Source organism: Chrysochloris asiatica, unplaced genomic scaffold (assembly GCF_000296735.1).
Source record: "Chrysochloris asiatica unplaced genomic scaffold, ChrAsi1.0 scaffold00077, whole genome shotgun sequence".
NCBI classification, from domain to species: domain Eukaryota; kingdom Metazoa; phylum Chordata; class Mammalia; order Afrosoricida; family Chrysochloridae; genus Chrysochloris; species Chrysochloris asiatica.
This window is the reverse complement of record NW_006408595.1, coordinates 2,572,107-2,592,529: the sequence shown is the minus strand read 5'-3', so window position 1 is coordinate 2,592,529 and position 20,423 is coordinate 2,572,107. Positions and strand designations below refer to the sequence as shown.

At 35.8% G+C, this 20,423-nt stretch overlaps 1 protein-coding gene across 1 annotated transcript in view; it reads right to left on the bottom strand.

Annotated features, from left to right (window-relative positions):
• Nucleotides 1–20,423, bottom strand: part of LOC102838465 (chromosome unknown open reading frame, human C12orf40) — a 146,217-nt gene that overhangs the window by 100,834 nt on the left and 24,960 nt on the right. The window contains exons 3-4 of the mRNA XM_006865344.1: nt 4,558–4,571; nt 4,137–4,176 (exon numbers count right to left, since the gene is read on the bottom strand). Of these exons, the coding sequence (XP_006865406.1) occupies nt 4,137–4,176; nt 4,558–4,571 (54 nt within the window). The remainder of the gene's footprint in view (nt 1–4,136; nt 4,177–4,557; nt 4,572–20,423) is intronic.

Here is a 20,423-nt window from a genome sequence, read left to right as displayed (position 1 = left end):
GGTCGCTATGAGTCGGTACTGACTCGATGGCACCTAACAACAACAACAACCAGAGACTTAGGCAATGAAATCCATCTTGAAGAAATGCTGCAAACACATTCAATTAGCATAACCGTTCCTAAATGGACCACTTCACGGAAATTCCCACCTATCTCTATGAATAAACATGAAGCCTTTACCCACCTAAAACCTTTTAAACTCCAGTCAAGCTTCTGTTCAGAGAGATGAGGGCTAGGCTTATTAGGACTCTCCTTGTCTATTCTGGTCAGATCTTTTCCTTTCAATAAATCTTTAAATATCTTGCTTGTGTAAAACTCTTGTCTGTGTAACCTAATCATTCTTGGTCAGCAAAGACAAGGACCCTCTGTTGATGGGTTGGGACCCCCTTACACTCAATAACAGGCACTGTCAGAAAAGGGAGTAAACCTTAATCCAGGGAATACTGCTGAATAACCACGCCTAAAAAAAGCCATGAAAGTCTCATCTGTTTCTAGAAATACTAAAGATATGTGACTAACGAATTTACCTGACCAGGTCATGTTCAATTTCTGCGTCAAATCTAATTTAATAGAAATTAGAAGACAATTAGAAAACTTCCAAAAAACAATAAAATTTTAACTTGAAAATGGTAAATTTGAAGAATGTGTCAAAGAAAGCAAAGAGATTTTTCAACATAAAGAGAATTGAAAACTTTGTAGGAGATGATGACATTTTTAAACTATGATGGACTGAAAAATGCCCTTTGAATTAAACTCTGTGATGCTCATTGTTGACATAAGCAAGTGCTGTAGACTACAATTAACTAAGTAATGAATGGAAAGTAAGAGTGAAGGTACATACAAATATAAAAGAAAAGATCCAAAGATGATATCATTTTTGTTTTCTGGTTTTTTTAATATGGGAGATTGGAGTGTATCTAAATATCAATGAGAAGTCTACAATAGTTGAAGATAAAAGAGGATCCAAGTAAGAAAAAAAACTAATTAATATAATGAGGTCCTGAGACAGCAGAAAAAGCCCAACTCCAGACTGCAAATAGAGAAACCTTCCTTTGATAGGAAGAGCAAATTTCTTTCATAGTTACAGGAGAGCAAGAGAAGATGATCGACAGATTGGTGATAGGCTTTTGAGATAATTCTCATCCGATGGCTTCTATTACCTCTGATATATGAGACACAGTTATTATGTGAATAAGAAGAGCACAGAGAAAGGGTTTGAAGAAAAGAGGTTTGGGAAGCCAAAAGTAGGTATGAAAACTACAAAACCATTTTTTCAAAGAGTAGGAGAGTGACATGATTGACATAATTGCAGAGTAACACTTTAGGAAAGGATCATCTTTCTCTTTCTTGTAGAAGAACAATTCAAGTAGAATTGTTGCTGTTGTTGTTGCTGTTAAGTGTCGTTTTGTTGCTACCAACTCATAGTGACTCCATACACAATAGAATAAAACACTGCCTGGTTCTGTGTCAATCTCACCACTGTTGCAACGCTTGAGCCATTGACACTGCTACTGCTACTACTCTGCCAATCCATCACGTTAGGGGTTCTTCTCTTTTTCGCTGACCCTCCACTTAACCAAGCATGATGTCCTTCTCCAGGGACTGGCACCTCCTGATAATATGTCTGAAGTATGAGAGATGAAGTCGCCATCCTGGCTTCCAAGGAGCATTCTGGCTGGACATCTTCCAACAGAGATATGTTTGTTATTCTGGTGACCCATGGTATTTTTAATGCTCTTCTCCAACATCATAACTCAAATACATGAATTTTTTTATGATCTTCCTTATTCACTGTCCAACTTTCACAAGCACATGATGTTACTGAAAATACTGTGACTTTGGTCAGGCATACCTTGGTTCTCAAACTGACATCTTTGCTCTTGAACATTTTAAAGAGGTCTTATACGGCAGATTTGCCTAATGCAATATGTTGTTTTGACTGCCTGGCTTCCATGAGTGTTGATTGCTGATCTGAGCAAAACGAAGACTTTGACAACTTCAATCTTTTCTCCATTTACATGGACATTATTTTTGGTCCAATGGGGAGGATTTTTGTTTTCTTTACATTGGAGATCTTTGATCTTCAATCTGCACTCTTTCATCTTCATCAATAAGTATATTTGTAAGTCTTCTTTCCTTTCAGCAAGCGAGGCTGTATCATCTGCATATCACAGGTTGTTAATGACTCTTCCTCCACACCTTTTTGCAAAGGAGGCTGTATCATCTGCATATCACAGGTTGTTAATGACTCTTCCTCCAATGCCACATTTTTCTTCATATAACCCAGCTTCTCAGATTATGTGCTTAGAATACATGTTGAATAATTATGGTGAAAGAATACAACCCTGGCACACACATTTCCTAGTTTTAAACCGTTCAGTGTTCTCTTGTTCTGTTCAAACAACTACCTCTTGGTCTATGTACAGGTTCCTCATGAGCATCAGTAAGTGTTTTGTAATATTTATTCTCTGCAAAATTGTCCATATCTGTCATGATCCACACAACTGAAAGCTTTTGGGTAGTCAATAAAGCACAAATAAACATCTTTCTGGTATTCTCTTTCAGTCAAGATCCATCTGACATCATCAGTATTCCCTTGTTCCACATCCTTTTCTGAATCCATTTGAATCTCTGGCAGTTCTCTATCAGTGTTGTGTTGCAGGAGTTTTTCAATTACCTTTAGGAAAATTTTACTTGCATGCAATATTAATGATATTGTCTGATAATGTCTGAATTCCGTTGAGTCACCTTTCTTTGGAATGGACACAAATATGGATCTCTTCCTATCAAATGGTCAGGAAGCTGTTTTACAAATTTCTTGGCATAGATGAGCGACTGCCTTTGGTGCCACATCAGTTTGTTAAAATATTTCAATTTGCTTTCCATCAATTTCTGGCTACTTGTTCTTTGTCAATGCCTTCAGTGGACTTCTTCCTTTAGTTATCATTGGCATTTCATTAGATCACTGAATCATATCATTGGATCCTATGCAACTTCTTGTAAAGTTTGGGCATCGACCATTTCTTTTTGGTACAGTGACTCTGTATATTTCTCCCATCTCCTTTTGATGCTTTCTACATCATTCAGTATTTTGCTCATGTTGTTGTTGTTAAGTGCCGTAGAGTTGATTCCGACTCATAGTGACCCTGCTGTGCATAAGGTCACTACGAGTTGGTACCAACTCGATGGCACCTAACAACAACTGTTTACTTGGATACTCCACAATTTGATTAACCATTTTATAGGTAATGGACTTTGAACAGTCCCTCGGCTTCCCTTTCTTCTGTTCCTTTTCTTTTCCTTTTTTTTACCTCTCTCTCTTCTTTGTTTGTTGTTCAACAATGACTCAGAAATCTTGTATATATTTCAAAACACACATATGCAAGACTATTTCTCAGATATATAGTCTATATTGTTCAGTTATAAGATATGCACATTTTTACTGTTGTTATGTGCCAGTGAGTCAATTCTGACTCACAGCAACCCTGTTATACAGGATTTCCAAAGATCAGCTGGTGATTTTGAACTGCCTACCTTGTGATTCACAGTCCAGTGCTGATTCTACAGTATAACACCATATGTTTAACTTTTACTTAATGCAATAAAATTAAAACTATGTTTTAAACAGAAATGGGAGATAAGTTACAATGTTATTACACATCTCTAGGTGATAAATAAGGAGCTCTGATAGCATAGTGGTTACAAGTTGGGTGGTTAACCTCAAGGTCAGCAGTTCGAAACTACCAGCCCTTCTGCAGGAGAAAGATGAGGCTTTATGCTCCCGTAAAGATTTACAGTCTTGTAATGACCTACACTGTCACTGTGTGTAGGAACCAGCTCCATGACACACAACCAACACCAGGTGATAAATAATGATCTGAATTACATTTCTATAAGGTAGTGAGAAGTACAGGCAGTGAGATGTTGTTAGACCTGGGGTGCATTTTGAAAGTAAAAAGGCAGCAGGAATCCACAATGACTTTGAACAAAATGGCTAATCAATTAAACCAAGTACATAGATGCAAGAGACTAAAGGGAAGGTTCTCCAGTTTCACATACTGAATTTTTTACTCTTGGAAAAACAGTTGAGTAGATGACTGTTCTCATAAAGCTAACACAAAAATATTTTTTCCTTACCTTTTGCTTTCTTCTTTCCTGCTTGACTAAAACTCTGGTCCTGAAATGGAAAGCAGTATTAAAAAAATAATAATATAATAATAACGAAAAAAATGGTCTCTAAAACAACTGCCATATTAACTGAATTTAAGATTTAAAATTAAAATCTTAAAAGTGTACTTATAATTAGATTATTTTCTGAAAAGACCTATGGAAATGTTTTTATAGTATATACTATGGCACAAAAGTTTCCTGGGAAATTCAAATCTAATAAAAAAAATATTCTATACTAAGATGAAATAATTATACATAAAATAAATCTAAATTAGAAAGTCAAAATACATAAAGAGAAATTAATGTATTTGAAAACCTATTTCTGAAACATTCTCATATGATAACCATATTCTTGGTCAAAACTTGTAGTTTCTTCACCCTTCCTTACATTGCAAAATTCGACTGAAATCAACAGTGAATAGGGAGGAGGTAGAAATCTATTTAGGACTGCAGAAAATGTTAAATTTATTATTACAGCAACTTCAGTAACATTAACATATCAGTTATATGTACATGGAACCTCTTATCTTTTTTTTAAAAAGAGAAATCCTCATCAATATGGATATGCTTCATAGCTAAGATCCTTGTGTCAAACAGCACTAAATCTCAATGACAATACAGTAATTAATGATTACAAACATTTGTGCTATTAATAATAGTGGAATGATACTAAACATTCATGAAAACATAAGCATATTTTTATAAAATATCTTCTAGATATGCATGAGAGTTTGGTCTTAAACTCAAGATTTGTACAAGAATTATAAGTAAAACTGACAAAATATATCTTAGATATATGATATATAACAATATAAAAATAAATTATAAATATAGTATTATGTACTCTGTACCCATTCGAAACACTTTAGATACATTACATGTATAAACCTGTTAAATCTCCACAACAACTTCTTAAGATTCTACTCTTATGACCATTTTACTGATAAGAAAACTAAAGCACAAAGAGGATAAGGTCTCACTGTTAATATGCAGTAGAGTCAGGACAGAACTCAAATCTAAGAAGTCTGGTTTTAGAGTTTTTACTACTGCATTATACTTTATTCTGCTTCTCAAGTATGTCAAGTGAGAACTAATAAAGCTGTTCAATTTTGCCAACAATTCTGATAAACTACATAAATGACAGTTACTGAATACCCCCAGACCTTGTTACTTATTGATCTTGTTCTTTAACATATTTCTCAATGTCTTTGACTTAAATCACCATTTTGAGTTCATTAAGCAAAGAACCCAATCAATTCTGCTCTGTGCAGCATTATAAGTAAATAGTTGACATGCAAATATTACAAAAGTAAAAGAAAAGAAATCACATTTCCTTCACTCATCAAAGGCTAAAGCTGGAGAGTTTAGAGATTAGATTGTTACTGCTGTTAAGTGCCATCTAGTCAGTTCCAACTCATGATGACCTCGAATAAGTATTCCAAGAAGCAGCTGGTGGGTTTGAACTGCCAACCTTGTGGTTAGTAGTCCAGTGCTTATTCTATAGAGCCACACCAGTATTCCAAAGATTTAATTATTCTCCATCACTTTAAAATTGGAAAAATAGTTATTTCTGATGGCTTGTGTAAGCTAATCTAAAAAATAAGACAGCAGTGATGGATGAACATAACACCTAAATAATGGGAAAAATATGCTGCAATTTTACTTGATAAAAATAAACCACAAAAACAAAAATATTCACATAAATTAAAGGGCTTGTCATACTTGATGAAAATCCTCAGCAGTATTTGCTATAAGCATTCTACAATGACTACTGCAATATTAAGTATGTAGTCAATTGATATAATTATATTTTACAGTCTCTTTAATTTGATACAAATGATCTCAAATATATTTTATTACATGGTAACCAGCTACCATTAAGCTGATTTTGATTCATGGAGACACCATGTGTGTCACAATAGATAAAGGGCCTCCACTACATGAGTAATCTCTCTAAAACCCAGCTCTGATTATTGCTAAGTAATATGATCAAAGTAACTTCAACAACTGCCTCAGAAGAAAGGCTTGGAAGTCTACTTCCAAAGTATTAGCCATTGAAAACCTTATGGAGCACAGTTCTACTCTGACCCACAAGATCTCCATGAATCAGAAAGTTCTGCAGATACTGTGCGCTGAATCTAAATTGTCAGCAGCTGAATTACGGAATGGCCCACAAAGTTGGCAGTTCAAACCTAACAACTGCTCCTTGGAAACCCTATACAGGGTCACTATGAGTTCGAACTGACTCAACAGCACTTAACAAAAACAACAGTGGTAGCTCTGTGGCAGAATTTCTGCCTTCCCTGCCAGAAATCAGGGTTCGATTCCCAGCCAGTGCACCTCATGCACTGCCACTACTTGTCTTTCATGAGGCTGAACAAGCTTCAGCAGAACTTTCACACTAACACAAACTAAAATGAAAGACCTGGTGACCTATTTCTGAAAATCAGCCATGACAACTGCAGGGATCACAAGGGTACAATCTGTAACCCATCATGCAAATATCATAGGACACAGTAGTATTCTATTCTGTTATGTAGAAACCACCATGATTTAGGGGGCAATTCAATGGCAGCTAACAACTACCACCACTAGATAAAAATGGCATTGGGCTTTTCACATTAAAGAACTTTCACAGTAAGGTCCCAATTTAGCTTTAAGTTTTGTTTTCCATTCTTTCACTTCATGCATTGGAACATGAACCAAATTAAAGTATGTGCTTTTTTTCCCCAATATGGACATTTCTCCTATAATAGCTACAAACTGAACACTATTATTATCATCAAGATACCATTCAAATGTCAATTTCTTCATAAAATTTATATATATAATAAAAGTAAGTTTAAAAGATTCTCTAATATTATCTTGAAATTTAAATTATCAGAAATTTGGAGTTAGGGAAAGTGGAATAAGGCTCATTTTTTAAAAGTAATTATGCTATTCTACAAAATGGATTTTTAAAGAAATATACTGAAATTGCTTTTTAAAAAAATACTTTCAACCATTTCTTTCAAAAAAAGTTTGAATGAACAACACTGTCATGATACTCACATACATCAAGTAAGCAGTTTACACCTCTTCACAGAATACTCTCTATAATTTTTCCATTCTGAGTAGTAAAAATAAGCATGCATGCTACATTCTTTCTACCACTCATCTGTCGGTTGTACTGTGGGGGCTTGTGTGTTGCTGTGATTCTGGAAGCTATGAAATGAGTATTTTAAATACTAGCAGGGTCACCCACAGTGGACAGACATCAGCTGAGCTTCCAAAGACAGATTAGGAAAAAGGAAAGACGGACTACTTCTGAAAATTTAGTCACTGAACATGGTCACCTTATGAATACCTGTGGAACATTGTCAGCACCATAATATTGAATACTGAAGCATTATGAACAACAGACTATTGTCAGATACAGTGCCAGAATATTAGTTCCTCAGGATGGAAGGCACTCAAAATATGACTGAGCATCAACATATTTTCAGATATCATGTTGAAAGATGAGACTCTTAGGTTGGAAGGCACTCAAAATGTGCCTGGGGAAGAGCTGCCTGCTCAAAGTGGAGTTGACCTTGATAACACAAATGTTGTAAAGCTTTCAGGACCTTCATTTGTTGATGGGGCACAATTCAAATTGAAGAGAAACAGCTGTAAACATTGATTGGTAATCAGAACAAGGAATGTACAATGTATGAATCCAGCATAATTGGAGACTGTCAAAAATGAAATGGAATGCATAAATATCGATATTCTAGGCGTTAGTGAATGAAAATTGACTGGTATTGGCCATTCTGAATGTGATAATTATATGGTTGACTATACAGGGAATGACAAATTGAAGAGGAATGGCATCGCATTCAGCATCAAAAAGAGCTTATCAAGATCTGTCCTGAAGTAAATGTCTGTGATAGGATAGTATCCATACCCCTACAAGGAAGATCGGTTAATACTACTGCTATTCAAATTTACACACCAACCACTAAAACGAGTGATGATGAAAACTGAAAAATTGTATCAACTTCTTCAGTCTGAAATTGATCAAACATGAAAGTAAGATGTACTGATAATTACTGGCAATTGAAATGCAAAGATTGGAGACAAAAATGAAGGACCAAAAGTTGGCAAATATGGCCTTTGATAGAAATGATGCTGGGGATTGCATAATAGAATTTTGAAGCACCAATGCCTTCTTCATTGCACATACCTTTCTTAAGCAACATAAAAGGTGACTATACACATGGATCTCACCTGATGGAATACAGAAAAAGGCCAGAGGTAAACTGTCAAATAGACTATAAATTGCTCCTATATAAGTTCAGGATGAAGATGAAGAAAATGAAAAGAAATCTTCAAGAGCAAAAATATGTATTTGAGCCTACCCCACCTGAATTTAGGATCATCTCAACAACAGATATGATGCACTTGACACTAAAGACAGAAGAGCAGAAGAGTTGTGGAGTAACATCAAGAACACCATACAGGAAGAAAGCAAGAGGGCATTAAGAAGACAAGAAAAAGGGAAAAGCCCAAAATGTATGCCAGAAGAGACTCTGAAACTTGCTCTCCAAGTAGAGCTGCTAACAAATGAAAAAATGAGGAGGCAAAAGAACTGAATAGAAAAATTTAAAGGTCAGCTTGAGAAGACAAAGGCAAATGTTCTAATGAAATGTGCAAAGATCTGGAGATAGAAAATCAAACGGGAAGAATACACCCAGCATTTATCAAGCTAAGGGTACTGAAGAAAAACGTCAAGCTTCGAGTTGCAATATTGAAGGATAAAGAAAGCATCAAAAAATGATGCAAGAATTACACAGAGTCACTATACCAAAAAGAAATGGTCGATGTTCAAACATTTCAAGAGGTAGCATATGATCAAGAACTAGTCCAAGGTGCACTGAAGGCAAAGAGCAAGGCACTGGAAACTGAATTGACAGAATACAAATTGAAATCTTTCAACAAACTGATGCACTACTGGAGGCACTCACTCATCTCTGCCAAGAAATTTGGAAGACAACTACCTGGCTAACTGACTGGAAGAGATCAATATGTGTGTCCATTCAAAAGAGATGATCCAACAGAATGTAGACATCATAGGACAGTATCATTAATATTGCATGCAAGTAAAATTCTGCTAAATACAAAAACAGTAGCAACCATACATTGATAGAGAACTTCCCCCAAAGGTTCAAGCCAGATTCAGAAGAGGATGTGAAACAAGGGATATCATCGCTGATGTCAGATGGATCTCTGTTGACAGCAGAGAATACCAGAAAGATGTTTATCTATGCTTTACTGACTACCCAAATGCTTTTGATTGCGTGGATCATGACAAGCTATGGACATCATTGCAAAGTATGAGAATTCTATGTACATGAGGAACCTGTACATAGACCAAGAGGCAGTTGTTCAAACAGAACAAGGATACAGAGAATGGTTTAAAATTAGGAGAAGTGTGTGTCAGGGTTGTATTCTTTCATCATACTCATTCAATCTGTATACTATGTAAATAATCTGAGAAGTTGAATTATACACAGAAAAACATGGCATCAGGACTAGAGGAAGGCTTGTTAATTACCTGCTATATGCAGATGCTACAACTTTGTTTGCTGAAAGCAAAGTCTAAAATATTTACTGATGAAGATCAAAGACCACAGCCTTAGGTATGGATTGTATCCCAATGTAAAGAAAACAAAAATCCTCACCACTGGCCCAATAAACAACATCCATTTAAATGGAGAAAAAATTGAAGTGGCCAAAGACTTCTTTTTTCCCAGATCAACCATCAACACTCATGGAAGCAGCAGTTAAGAAATCAAATGATATATTGCATTAAGCAAATCTACTACACAAGACCTCCTTAAATTGTTGAAGCATAAAGTTGTCAATTTGAGGACTAAGGTGTGCCTCAAAGCCACAGTATATTTTCAGTAACCTCATATGCATGTGAAAGTTTGATAGTGGATCAGGACGACTGTAGAATTGATTTGAGTTACAGGGTTGGAGGAGAATATTAAAAGTACCATGGAGTGCCAAAAGAAACCAATCTGTGTTGGAAGAAGTACAGTCAGAATGCTCTTTGGAAATCAGGATGACCAGACTTTATCTCTCATACTTTGGACATGTTATCAAGAGGGGCCAGTCCCTGGAGAAAGATATCATGTTTGGTAAAGTGTAGGGTTGGAGAAAAATAGGAGGACCTCCAATGTGATTGATTGGCACAGTTGCAGCAGCAATGGGCTCAAACGTAGCAAAAATTGTGAAGTTGGCACAGGACCAGGCAGATTTTCATTCTTTTGTGCATAGTGTCCCTGAGTCAGTACTGACTTAATGGCACCTAACAACTACAACAGCTACATTCTTTGGTAAGAAAGGAAAAGAAAGGAATGTAATGGAAAGGAAGAAAGAAAACAGAGAGAAGAAAGGAGTGGAAGAAAGAAGAAAGAAAAAATGAAAGCCTGAAAGGAAAAGGTAAACAAGAAAGACGATGCTTACTATTGTTTTAACGTGCCATGGAGTCTATTTTGACTCATAGCAACCCTGTAATTTGATTTCGGAGGCTTTAAATCGTCATAGGAGCAATGGAAGAAAAAGCCAAATCTTCCTGCCACAGAATGACTGGCAAGCTCAAACTGCAAACCTTGTGATTCACAGGTGAGTGCTTATCATATAGCACTAACTATAAAAGTGAGGAAATGTTTTTTTCAATGTTAAAGAAAGATGTTGTTAAGTGCTATCGACTTGATTCGGACTCAGGACGACTCTGTAGGGTTTCCGAGGAGCAGCTGGTAAGGAACTGCGACCTCTGGTTCACAATCCAGTGCTGATCCTATAGTACCACACCAGGAGTCTTACTTTTTTAAAAAATGACATAAAATAAACACAAAAGTGCAAATATTTTTTATTCTACTTACAAGAAATATCAATAATAGGTAAGTACACAGAAATTGAAAGTAGATTGCTATTGCTGTTAAGTGTCTTCGAATCTGTTCCAACTCACAGCAACCCTGTATAGATAGGGTTTCTGAGGCTTTTTTTCAATCTTTGTGGGAGCAGAAAGCCTTATCTTTCTTCTGTGGAGTGGCTGGCAGCTGGAATAGCAGATCTTGTAGTTCACAACTCAGTGTTTAGCTACTGCACTCCCTCAAAAGTAGATTGGTGTTGTTAAGTGCCATCAAGTCATTTCCCATTCATAATGACCCTGTATAGGGTTTCTGAGGAGTGGCTGGTGAGTTTGAACCATCAACTTTGTGGTTCACTAACCTTGAGGTTCAGTGCTTATCCTATAGTACCACACAAGTTACCATTTGCTAAGGAAAAGGTAAAAATGGGGAGCTAATGCTAAGTAGGTATAGAGATTCTGTTTGGGGTGATGAAAAAGTTTGAAACAAAATAGTAATGATAGATATACATCATTATGAGTAAAATTAATATCACTGAATTGTACATTTAAAAATAGTTACAGTAGCAAACTTTATTATATATGTATTTACCACAAACACATAAATTCAACTCCATGATGCCGGAGTAGCTACCATATTGATCATGGTAGCTTTCATGTGTTCGATAGCTCATCTATTACTCAAATGGAAAAATACAGAACATCTCTTGCATCAAGGGAATTTATCTAATAAACAGATAATTAATTTTAAAGGAGCAGCATTATGAGATACAGATTATGAGAAAAAGAGAAGGAAAGCAAAAATTTGCCTGAGAGAACCCCCAGGGAAAGAAAAATTCATCAGAAACAATAAAAAATTATGACTAAAATTTAGCATCAAATTGCTGAACTTGAAGTAATGAGACAAAGGAAGACAGTCCAAAGCTCAGACAAAAGATGGCAAGGCTAACACACAGGAACTGAAATATAAGTAGTAGTCCTGAGGGGGGAAAATATAATAAAAAAAAGAAGCAGGGGAAAAATGACAAAATGACAGTAGTGTCAACAATGTAATGTTTAAAATAACACTAGCAAGTGCATTCTACATGCAGGATGCAGGAGGTATGGAAATTATTTTAATAATTAAATATTATGGGAGTCAATGAATGCCTTACAAATTGTTATTTTTTTTGTTTCTTTCTTTTCTATTACTTCATAGTTTGCTGATTTTTTTGTTGGAAATAAGGAACCATAAAGCAGAATCTGTTTCCAGAATCTAAAGTGTGATTAATATCTAATATTTATATATTAAAATTTAGTCTAATATCTAAAGTGTGATTAAAAGTAAAAAATATAAAAGCTAACAGAGTAACAATTAACAAATGAGAAACAGTACATTATGGGTTGTGTTACATTTAAATTTATATTAGCCTAAATCATCATAATCTATTAACTAGCAGACTTATTAAGATTCAGGAGCGTAACTAGCCTAGAAAAAGTACTTCCACTGGCTTTCCACAAAACAAAAGCAGATCGACCTGATGTGTTAAGAATAGTAATGATATATGTTAGGGATAAATTAATTTTCTGTAACAAAACAATATAAGTTTTAGATGCATGATGAATTGTAAGAGTAAAGTACAAAGAAAAAAATTCTATCTGATCAATAAAGCAGAGAAATTCATTGTATGTTCAGAATAAAAAAGTGAGTTGAAAATTTTGCCAGGAGCTTTAATTCTTACAGTTCACACAGAAAGCATTGTTCCACAGTTACAGGTTGTACCTGTAAGCACTAACAGCCATTTACAGAGTTACATAGTAGAAGAAATTTTAGAATGACATGCAGACACAGGTGAATATTTCAGGCTATTTACACTATCATTAATTTAGGAAGAAAAACATATATACTAATAGTACTATGACTATTGTTCCTAAAATTCTGAAATATTCTTGTAACATTTCCTGTATTGCTACCACATTTATTAAATTAGAACTGGATTAATTAGAAACTTATAGTTTCAAAATGTGTTAAGTTTTTCATGTAAAATTTCCTGATAGTTTTGGAGATACTTGATGTGGTTTTAAATTTAACAAGCAGTGCTATAAACGTGGGGGAGGGGGAATCCCACTAGATTCCTAAGTACTTCTGTATATAAATCTTTAAATTTTTAATTATTCAAAAACAGTAAAGAGGTAGACATTGAACCGAGACAATCATAAAGCTCAGAGTTAAGTTTCAATGGATAAATACTAAGTTTTATCAGCTTGTTTCTTCTGAAGTAGATATATCAGTTTTACCTGACAGAATGTTACGTATTTCAGAATCATGGTTAGAATGAAAATAATGATCATCATTTCTGGTATATTTCAAGAGGTTTTTTTTCTAAATTTTAGCAACAGTACTATGAATATATTACACTTAGCAGTAAACATTTATTGACTACTGAATACTTGCCTGGCATAGCTCAAAGGATATACCTCTTCAGTACCAAAACTTAAGTTGGAAGCATTTCTATCAACTTGGGTCAACTCTAATATTAGTGACTCTACCTAAAAATAAGGAAGAAAGATGAGGCTTTCTACTCCCATAAAGACTTACAGCCTCAGAAACCCTGTACAGGATTGCTATGAGTCGGAACCGACTCCACGGCATAACAACAACAACAACCGAAAAATAATGCTCTTACTATGCTACCTAAAAATGAAAAACACAATTATTAAAAGCTTTCTAATTGCCCAGAAATACTGATATTTTAAAAAATTTGTTTTCCAAATAAGACACCTTTAAGAGTAAGACTGGAAACAAATTACAAAATACATGCATCTGTATATCCATTTCAAAAAACCTATTTAGTGGCTACCAAACTGGTGTGGCACTGTGAGTTAATGTGCCAGACTGCAAAGCCATTTGAACTGCAAGGTTGGTGGTTCAAAATCACCAGCTGCTCCTCAGAAACCCTATACAGGGTCGCTATGGGTTGGAACCTACTCGATGGCACTTAACAATGACAAACACATGAGATGTTCAACATAATTAATCATCAGAGAGATACAAATCAAAACCAGAAAGTGATATCAGTTTACTCCTACTAGGATGCCAAAGTTTAAAAAGACAAAAATCGGGAAATAATAAATGCTGGTAAGGGTGTGGAAAAACGGAACCATTGCTTGTTGTTACTGTTGTCAAGTTGCTTCGAGTCAGTTACAACTTATAGTGACCCTGCATAGGGTTCCCAAGGAGTAGCTGGTGATCCTGAACCACTGACCTGGCAGTTCAAACTGACCTTGCAGTCCAGGGCATTAGCTTGAAGCATCACTGAAGAACCACCACACTGTTCCACGATGCTGTACCATTTTGCATTCTACTATCCACTGCTAGTAAAATACAAAATGGTACAGTCATTGTGGAACATAGTGTGGCAGTTCCTCAAAAAACTAAACGTTATAGTCCTGATTTGTTTTTTCCTAACTTCTTGTTGTTTCCTAATCTTAAAATATTTCAAGCGCACCCATTTTTCTTCATTAATAACTCACTGAAATAGTTGAATTCCCAGGACACTCTATTCTTTGTGTTGTTTAGTGCTACTCTGTTTCTGAGGAGTAGCTGGTGGGTTTGAAAACTGATGTTGCAATTAATAGCCCAATGCTTATCCTATAGCACCACACTAAGCACCTATTTCTTTGTTGTTGTTTTTGTTATGTGCTGTGGAGTTGGTTCTGACTCTTAGTGACCCTGTACAGGGTTTCCGAGGCTGTAAATCTTTACAGGAGCAGAAAGCCTCATCTTTCTCCGACGGAACAGCTAGTAGTTTCGAACTGCTGACCTTGTGGTTCACAGCCCAATTCGTAACCACTATGCTACCAGAGCTCCTACCTAGTTCTTTAGGGATGGTTAAATGTGCTCATGAGGAACCTGTACATAGACCAAGATACAATTGTCACAACAGAACAAGGGAACACTGAATAGTTTAAAATCAAGAAAGATATGCACCAGGTTGAATTCTTTCACCCTACTTATCCAATTTGTATGCTGAGCAAATAATCCAAGAAGTTGGATTATATGAAGAACAAGGCATCAGGACTGGAGGAAGGCTCATTAACAACCTGCAATATACAGATGATACAACTTTGCTTGCAAGAAATGAAGAAGACTTAAAATACTTACTATGAAGGTAAAAACCTTAAGTATGGGCTGCACATCAATGTAAAGAAAGCAAAAATCCTCCCAACTGGACCAACAAATAACATCTTGATAAATGGAGAAAAGATTGAAGTTGTCAAGGACTTCATTTTACTTGGATTCAACACTCATGAAAGCAGCAGTCAATATATCAAGTGACATATTGGGCAAGCCTGCTGCACACCTCTTTAACATGTTCAAAGTGCAAAGATATCAGTTGGAGAACTAACATGCACCTAGTATTTTTGATAGGTTCATATCTATGAGAAAGTTGGACCATGAATAAGGAAGACCATAGAAGAACTGATGTATTTTAGCTATGGTGTTAGAGAACACTGAAGGTACCATGGACTGCCAGAAGAACAAAAAAAATCTGTGTTGGAGGAGACACAGCCATAATGCTCATTGGAATCCAGATGACAAGACTTTGTATCTCAGAATTTGGACATGTTGTCAGGAGGGACCAGTCTCTAAATAAGGACATCATGCTTGGTAAAGTGGAGGGTCAGCAAAGGAGACGATTCCCAGTGAGATGCACTGGTACAGTGGCAGCAGCAATGAGTCTGTGTAGCAGCCAATGTAAGGATAGTACAGAAACAGGCAGTGTTTCTTTCTGTTGCACATAGGGTCACTATGAGTCAGAACTGACTCTACGGCACCTAACAACAAACACTAACTGGTGCCATCACTTATAAAAGTGGTTTAAGCTTCATGGAGTTAATGTTAAGAAATAAAATTTGTACTTTATTTTTCTCTTTTAATTCCATTTCCATGAACTTTTAAAGCTCCCTACATTTTCTATTGTTTGCATATAAGTTTAAAATTTTATATTTTGATCCATGTTATTAAGCATTTTCAAATTCAATGGCATGACATATTTTCTCCTTCACTAAACCATAAACCTCTCGGAAAGAGATCAAATCTCATTTACTTTTGTACCACTCCCTGGCATAGTACTTAGTGCATGTTGTTGTTATTAGTTGCTGTCAAGTTGTCTCCAATGCACAGTCACCATATATAAGAGAATGAAGTGCTGGCTGGTTCTGTGACAACTTCCTAATTATTGATATGTAGGAGCTCATTGTGAATCAGTCCATCTGACTGAGAATTTTCCTAGCTTTCACTGATCTTCTACTTCACCAAATATGCCTTTTTCTAGTGAGTGCTTTTTCCTGACAAAGTCTTGCCATCCTTGCTTCTAAGAAGCATTCTGATTTTATTTCTCTTAGGCTGATATGATCATTTTCTAGCAGTCCCTGCTGTTGTTGTTAAGTGCCACTGAGTCGATTGTGACTCATAGCGACTCTGTACAGGGTTTTCAAGTAGCAGCTGGTAAGTTCAAACCATCAACCTTGCAGCTAAAACCAACCTGCAGCACCACACCTAGTGTGTTCAATATTCTTCACCAACACCATTTTCAAATGGACCAATTCTTCTTCTGTCTTCCTTTTCATTATGCAGTTTCCACATGCATACGGTGTGATTGAAAAGACCATGGCTTGTGTCAATACACCTTGGTCATCTAAGTGACATTTTTCCTTTTTAGAACTTTAAAGAGCCATTTTATAGCAGAATTCCCCAATGTAATACTTGGTGTTGTTAAATGCCATCAAGTCAGTTTCAACTCATAGCTATCTTGTACAGGGTTTCCAAGAAGCAGCTTGGTGGGTTTGAACCACTGGCCCCACTGACCTTGTGGTTCACAGTTCAGTGCTCATCTTACAACACCACACCGGGAGTCCAATGCAATACTAGGGAAATTAAAAAGTTTGTACAAATTTTTAATTAAAAGGTAAGGGAATTTCCCCCCAAAATTTTTAAGTCCCCTCAAACAATGTTTAGTTTCTCAACTCCTGTTTCCATGAGAGTTGACTATTGATACAAGTAGGATGAAGCTTATGACAAGGTGGGTCCATTTGTGAGAATTTTAATGTTCTTTATCTTCAGATATAATTCATACTAAAGACTGTAGTTTTTTACCTTCCTCTCAGTATGTGTTTCAAATCGTCTTAATTTTTGACAAGTAAGGTTGTGTTATCTGCATATTTCAGATGGTAAATGAGTCTTGCTTCAGTTCTGATGCTACATTCTTTCTCAAACAAACCAGCTTCTCAGATTATATGTTCAGCATACAAATTGAGTAAATAAAGTGAAAGGTTGCAACCATACTGCACACCATTTCCAACTCTGAACCATGTAGCATCGCCTGATTCTGTTCAAACCACTACCTCTTTTTTAAAAATTAAAAGTTTTACTAGCTTTCCTTTTAATATAAACATGAGAATAAAAACCACTTAAGTGGTAGCATTTTTTTTTCAAAATAAAATTGTAATCAATACTTGAGTTTCTAAGCTCCAAATCCATAAACATTATTTTTGAAGTGGTAGACTGTCATGTTTTATATACCCTTATTTATAACATGCCTTTGTCCCTTAAAAGTGATAGAACCTACAGCATAAAATATAATGTGAAGTTCTGCTATAATGAAAGTATTCCTGTCCCATAAATGCTTTGTGTGCAGGAAATTTCCTAGAATATAGTTTTGAGAAGGAAGGAAAAATAGATTTTATAGAGCTGAAACCAGTAATTTAAAAAATAGATATTTTGATTTTTTTTTTATTTTAATTGACATTGTCAAAAAAAAATAGTTTGATTTTAATTGACATTGTCAAACATGGATACCTCTTGATCTATGTATACATTCTGGAAAAGCACAATTAAGTGCTCTGAAATTCCCATTCTTTGTTATATTGTCCATATATGTTAATATCTACACAGTCAAACACCTTTGCATGGTCGATAAAACACTTGTAAACATATTTTTAGTATATGTTTGGTTAAGATCCATTGGACATAAGTAATGATGCCCATTGTTCCACATCCTTTTCAGAATCCACTTTAATTTCTAGCAGTTCTTCAATGTACACATACAGTCATTTTGAAATTATCTATAGCAAAACATGTAATATTAATATTGCTCAACCATAAATTTGCTATCATCCACTTCATTTATTTGGGAAAAAAAAAAAAAGAATAAAGCCCTTACTGTTTTGATGCCTTCCCACAAATCAATTTATCTGCCAAAGAATCCTTTCTGCCAAATAATCCTTTCATCTAAATAACATCTCCTCTCCCCACTTTCTTATGGATGATATGAAAAGAACATAGTATCAGAATTGAAGGACTCATTAACAACTTACAATACTCAGATGATACAACCTTGCTGCTAAAAGCAAAGAGGATTTGAGACATTTGTTGACTAAAGAAGATAAAAGAGCATAGCCTTTTATTAATACTCAATTTAAAGAAAAAGAAAATCCTCGCAACAGGATGGATAAACATCATCATTATAAACAGAAAAGGTTCAAGTCATCAGATTTCATTTTACTTGAATCCACAAATAATGTTCATAGAAACAACACTCAAGAAATTAAATGGCATATTGCAATGGCCAAATTTGCTGCAAAAGACCTTTAAAGTGTCACAAATCAGAGCTGTCACTTTGAGATAAGTTGCAACTGCCCCAAGCCAGTTGCATTTCACATGCATATGAGATTTTTAATCACCTCATATACATGTCAAAGTTGTACAATGAATAAGGAAGCCCAAAGAGGAACCGATGAATTTTAATTATGGTGTTGCAAAGAATGTTGAAAGTACCATGGACAGCCAGAAGACAAACAAATCTGTCTTGGAGGAAGTACAGCCAGGATGCTCCTTGGAAGTGAGGATGGCAAGACTTCATCTCACATACTTTGGCCATGCTACCAGGAGGGACCATGTGGTGCTGTGGGATAAAGCACTGGACCACAAGGTCAGTTTGAACCACAAGAGTGGCAGTTCAAACTCACTAGTCACTACTTGAAAACCCTATACAAGGTCACTATGAGTCAGAATTGACTCAACAACACTTAACAACACCATCAAGAGGAACCAGTCTCTGGAAAAGGACATTATGCTTGGTACAATAGAAAGTCAGCAAAAAAAGAGGAAGACCCCCAACAAGATGGGTTGAAATAGTGGCTACAACAATGGGATCAAACACAACAATGTAAGGATGGTGCCCAATGGGACACTGTTCCATTCTGCTGTATATAGGGTCACAGTAAGTCGGAAGTGACTCAATAGCATCTAACAATGACAGATTGCCAGCATCTCTTCTAGGACACCTCTGGGAGGATTCAAACCTCCAACCTCTCAGTTAGCAGCAGAATATGTTACCCTAAAGCCAGAACCAAATCCACCAGTGTTCTGTCAATTCTAACTCATAGCAACCAACCCTATAGGCCAGAATAGAACCATCCCATAGGGTTTCCAAGCTTGTAAACTTTTACAGACGCTGACTGACAAATCTTTCTGCTGAGGAACAGCTGGTGGGTTTTAAATGCTGGCATTTTAGTTGGCAGTAAATTCTTTAGCCATTGTGCCAACAGGATTTGTTTTTGTACTACCCAGGATCTGCTAAATAATTAGTTCTCCAATCTGATAAATTATTTCATCATGAACTTGTATTTCATAGATTCTCTGTGGTGCTTTTTCTATGAAATATTGCTATCTTTTACAGATCAGCATGCACTACCTTTCTGTCTGTTTTTTTGTACTGGAGAGGCTTATATGTTGCAGTGAAGCTGGAAGTTGTGCCACCGGTATTTTAAATACCTGCAGGGTTACAAAAGGTGGACAGGTTTCAGCAGAGCTTCCAGAGTAGAACAAAGTAAGAGGAAGGAGAGGCAGAGCACTTCTGAAGTAGTCACTGAAAACTTGATGAAATAGCAACAGAACATTGTCATATATAATGCAGGAAGATGAGCCCCCGAGGTTGGAAGGCACTCAAAATACTTCTTAAACTACAGTTGAACATAATGATGTGAATGTAGCATATATTTCAGGACCTTCATTCAATGATGGGGCACAACTCAAAATGAGAAGACATAGCTGCAAACATCCATTAATAATTGGAATGTGGCATATATGATGTATGAATCTAATAAAACTGCAAGTTGTGAAAAATGTAGAACACATAAAGATCAATATCCTACACATTAGTGATATGAAATGGGCTGATGTTAGTCATTCTGAATCAGACAATCATATAGCTTACTATGCCGGGAATGACAAATTAAAAAGAAATTACATCACAATCATCATCAAAAAGAACATTTCATGCAGATGGGTCTCTTGTGATACAATAGTGAAT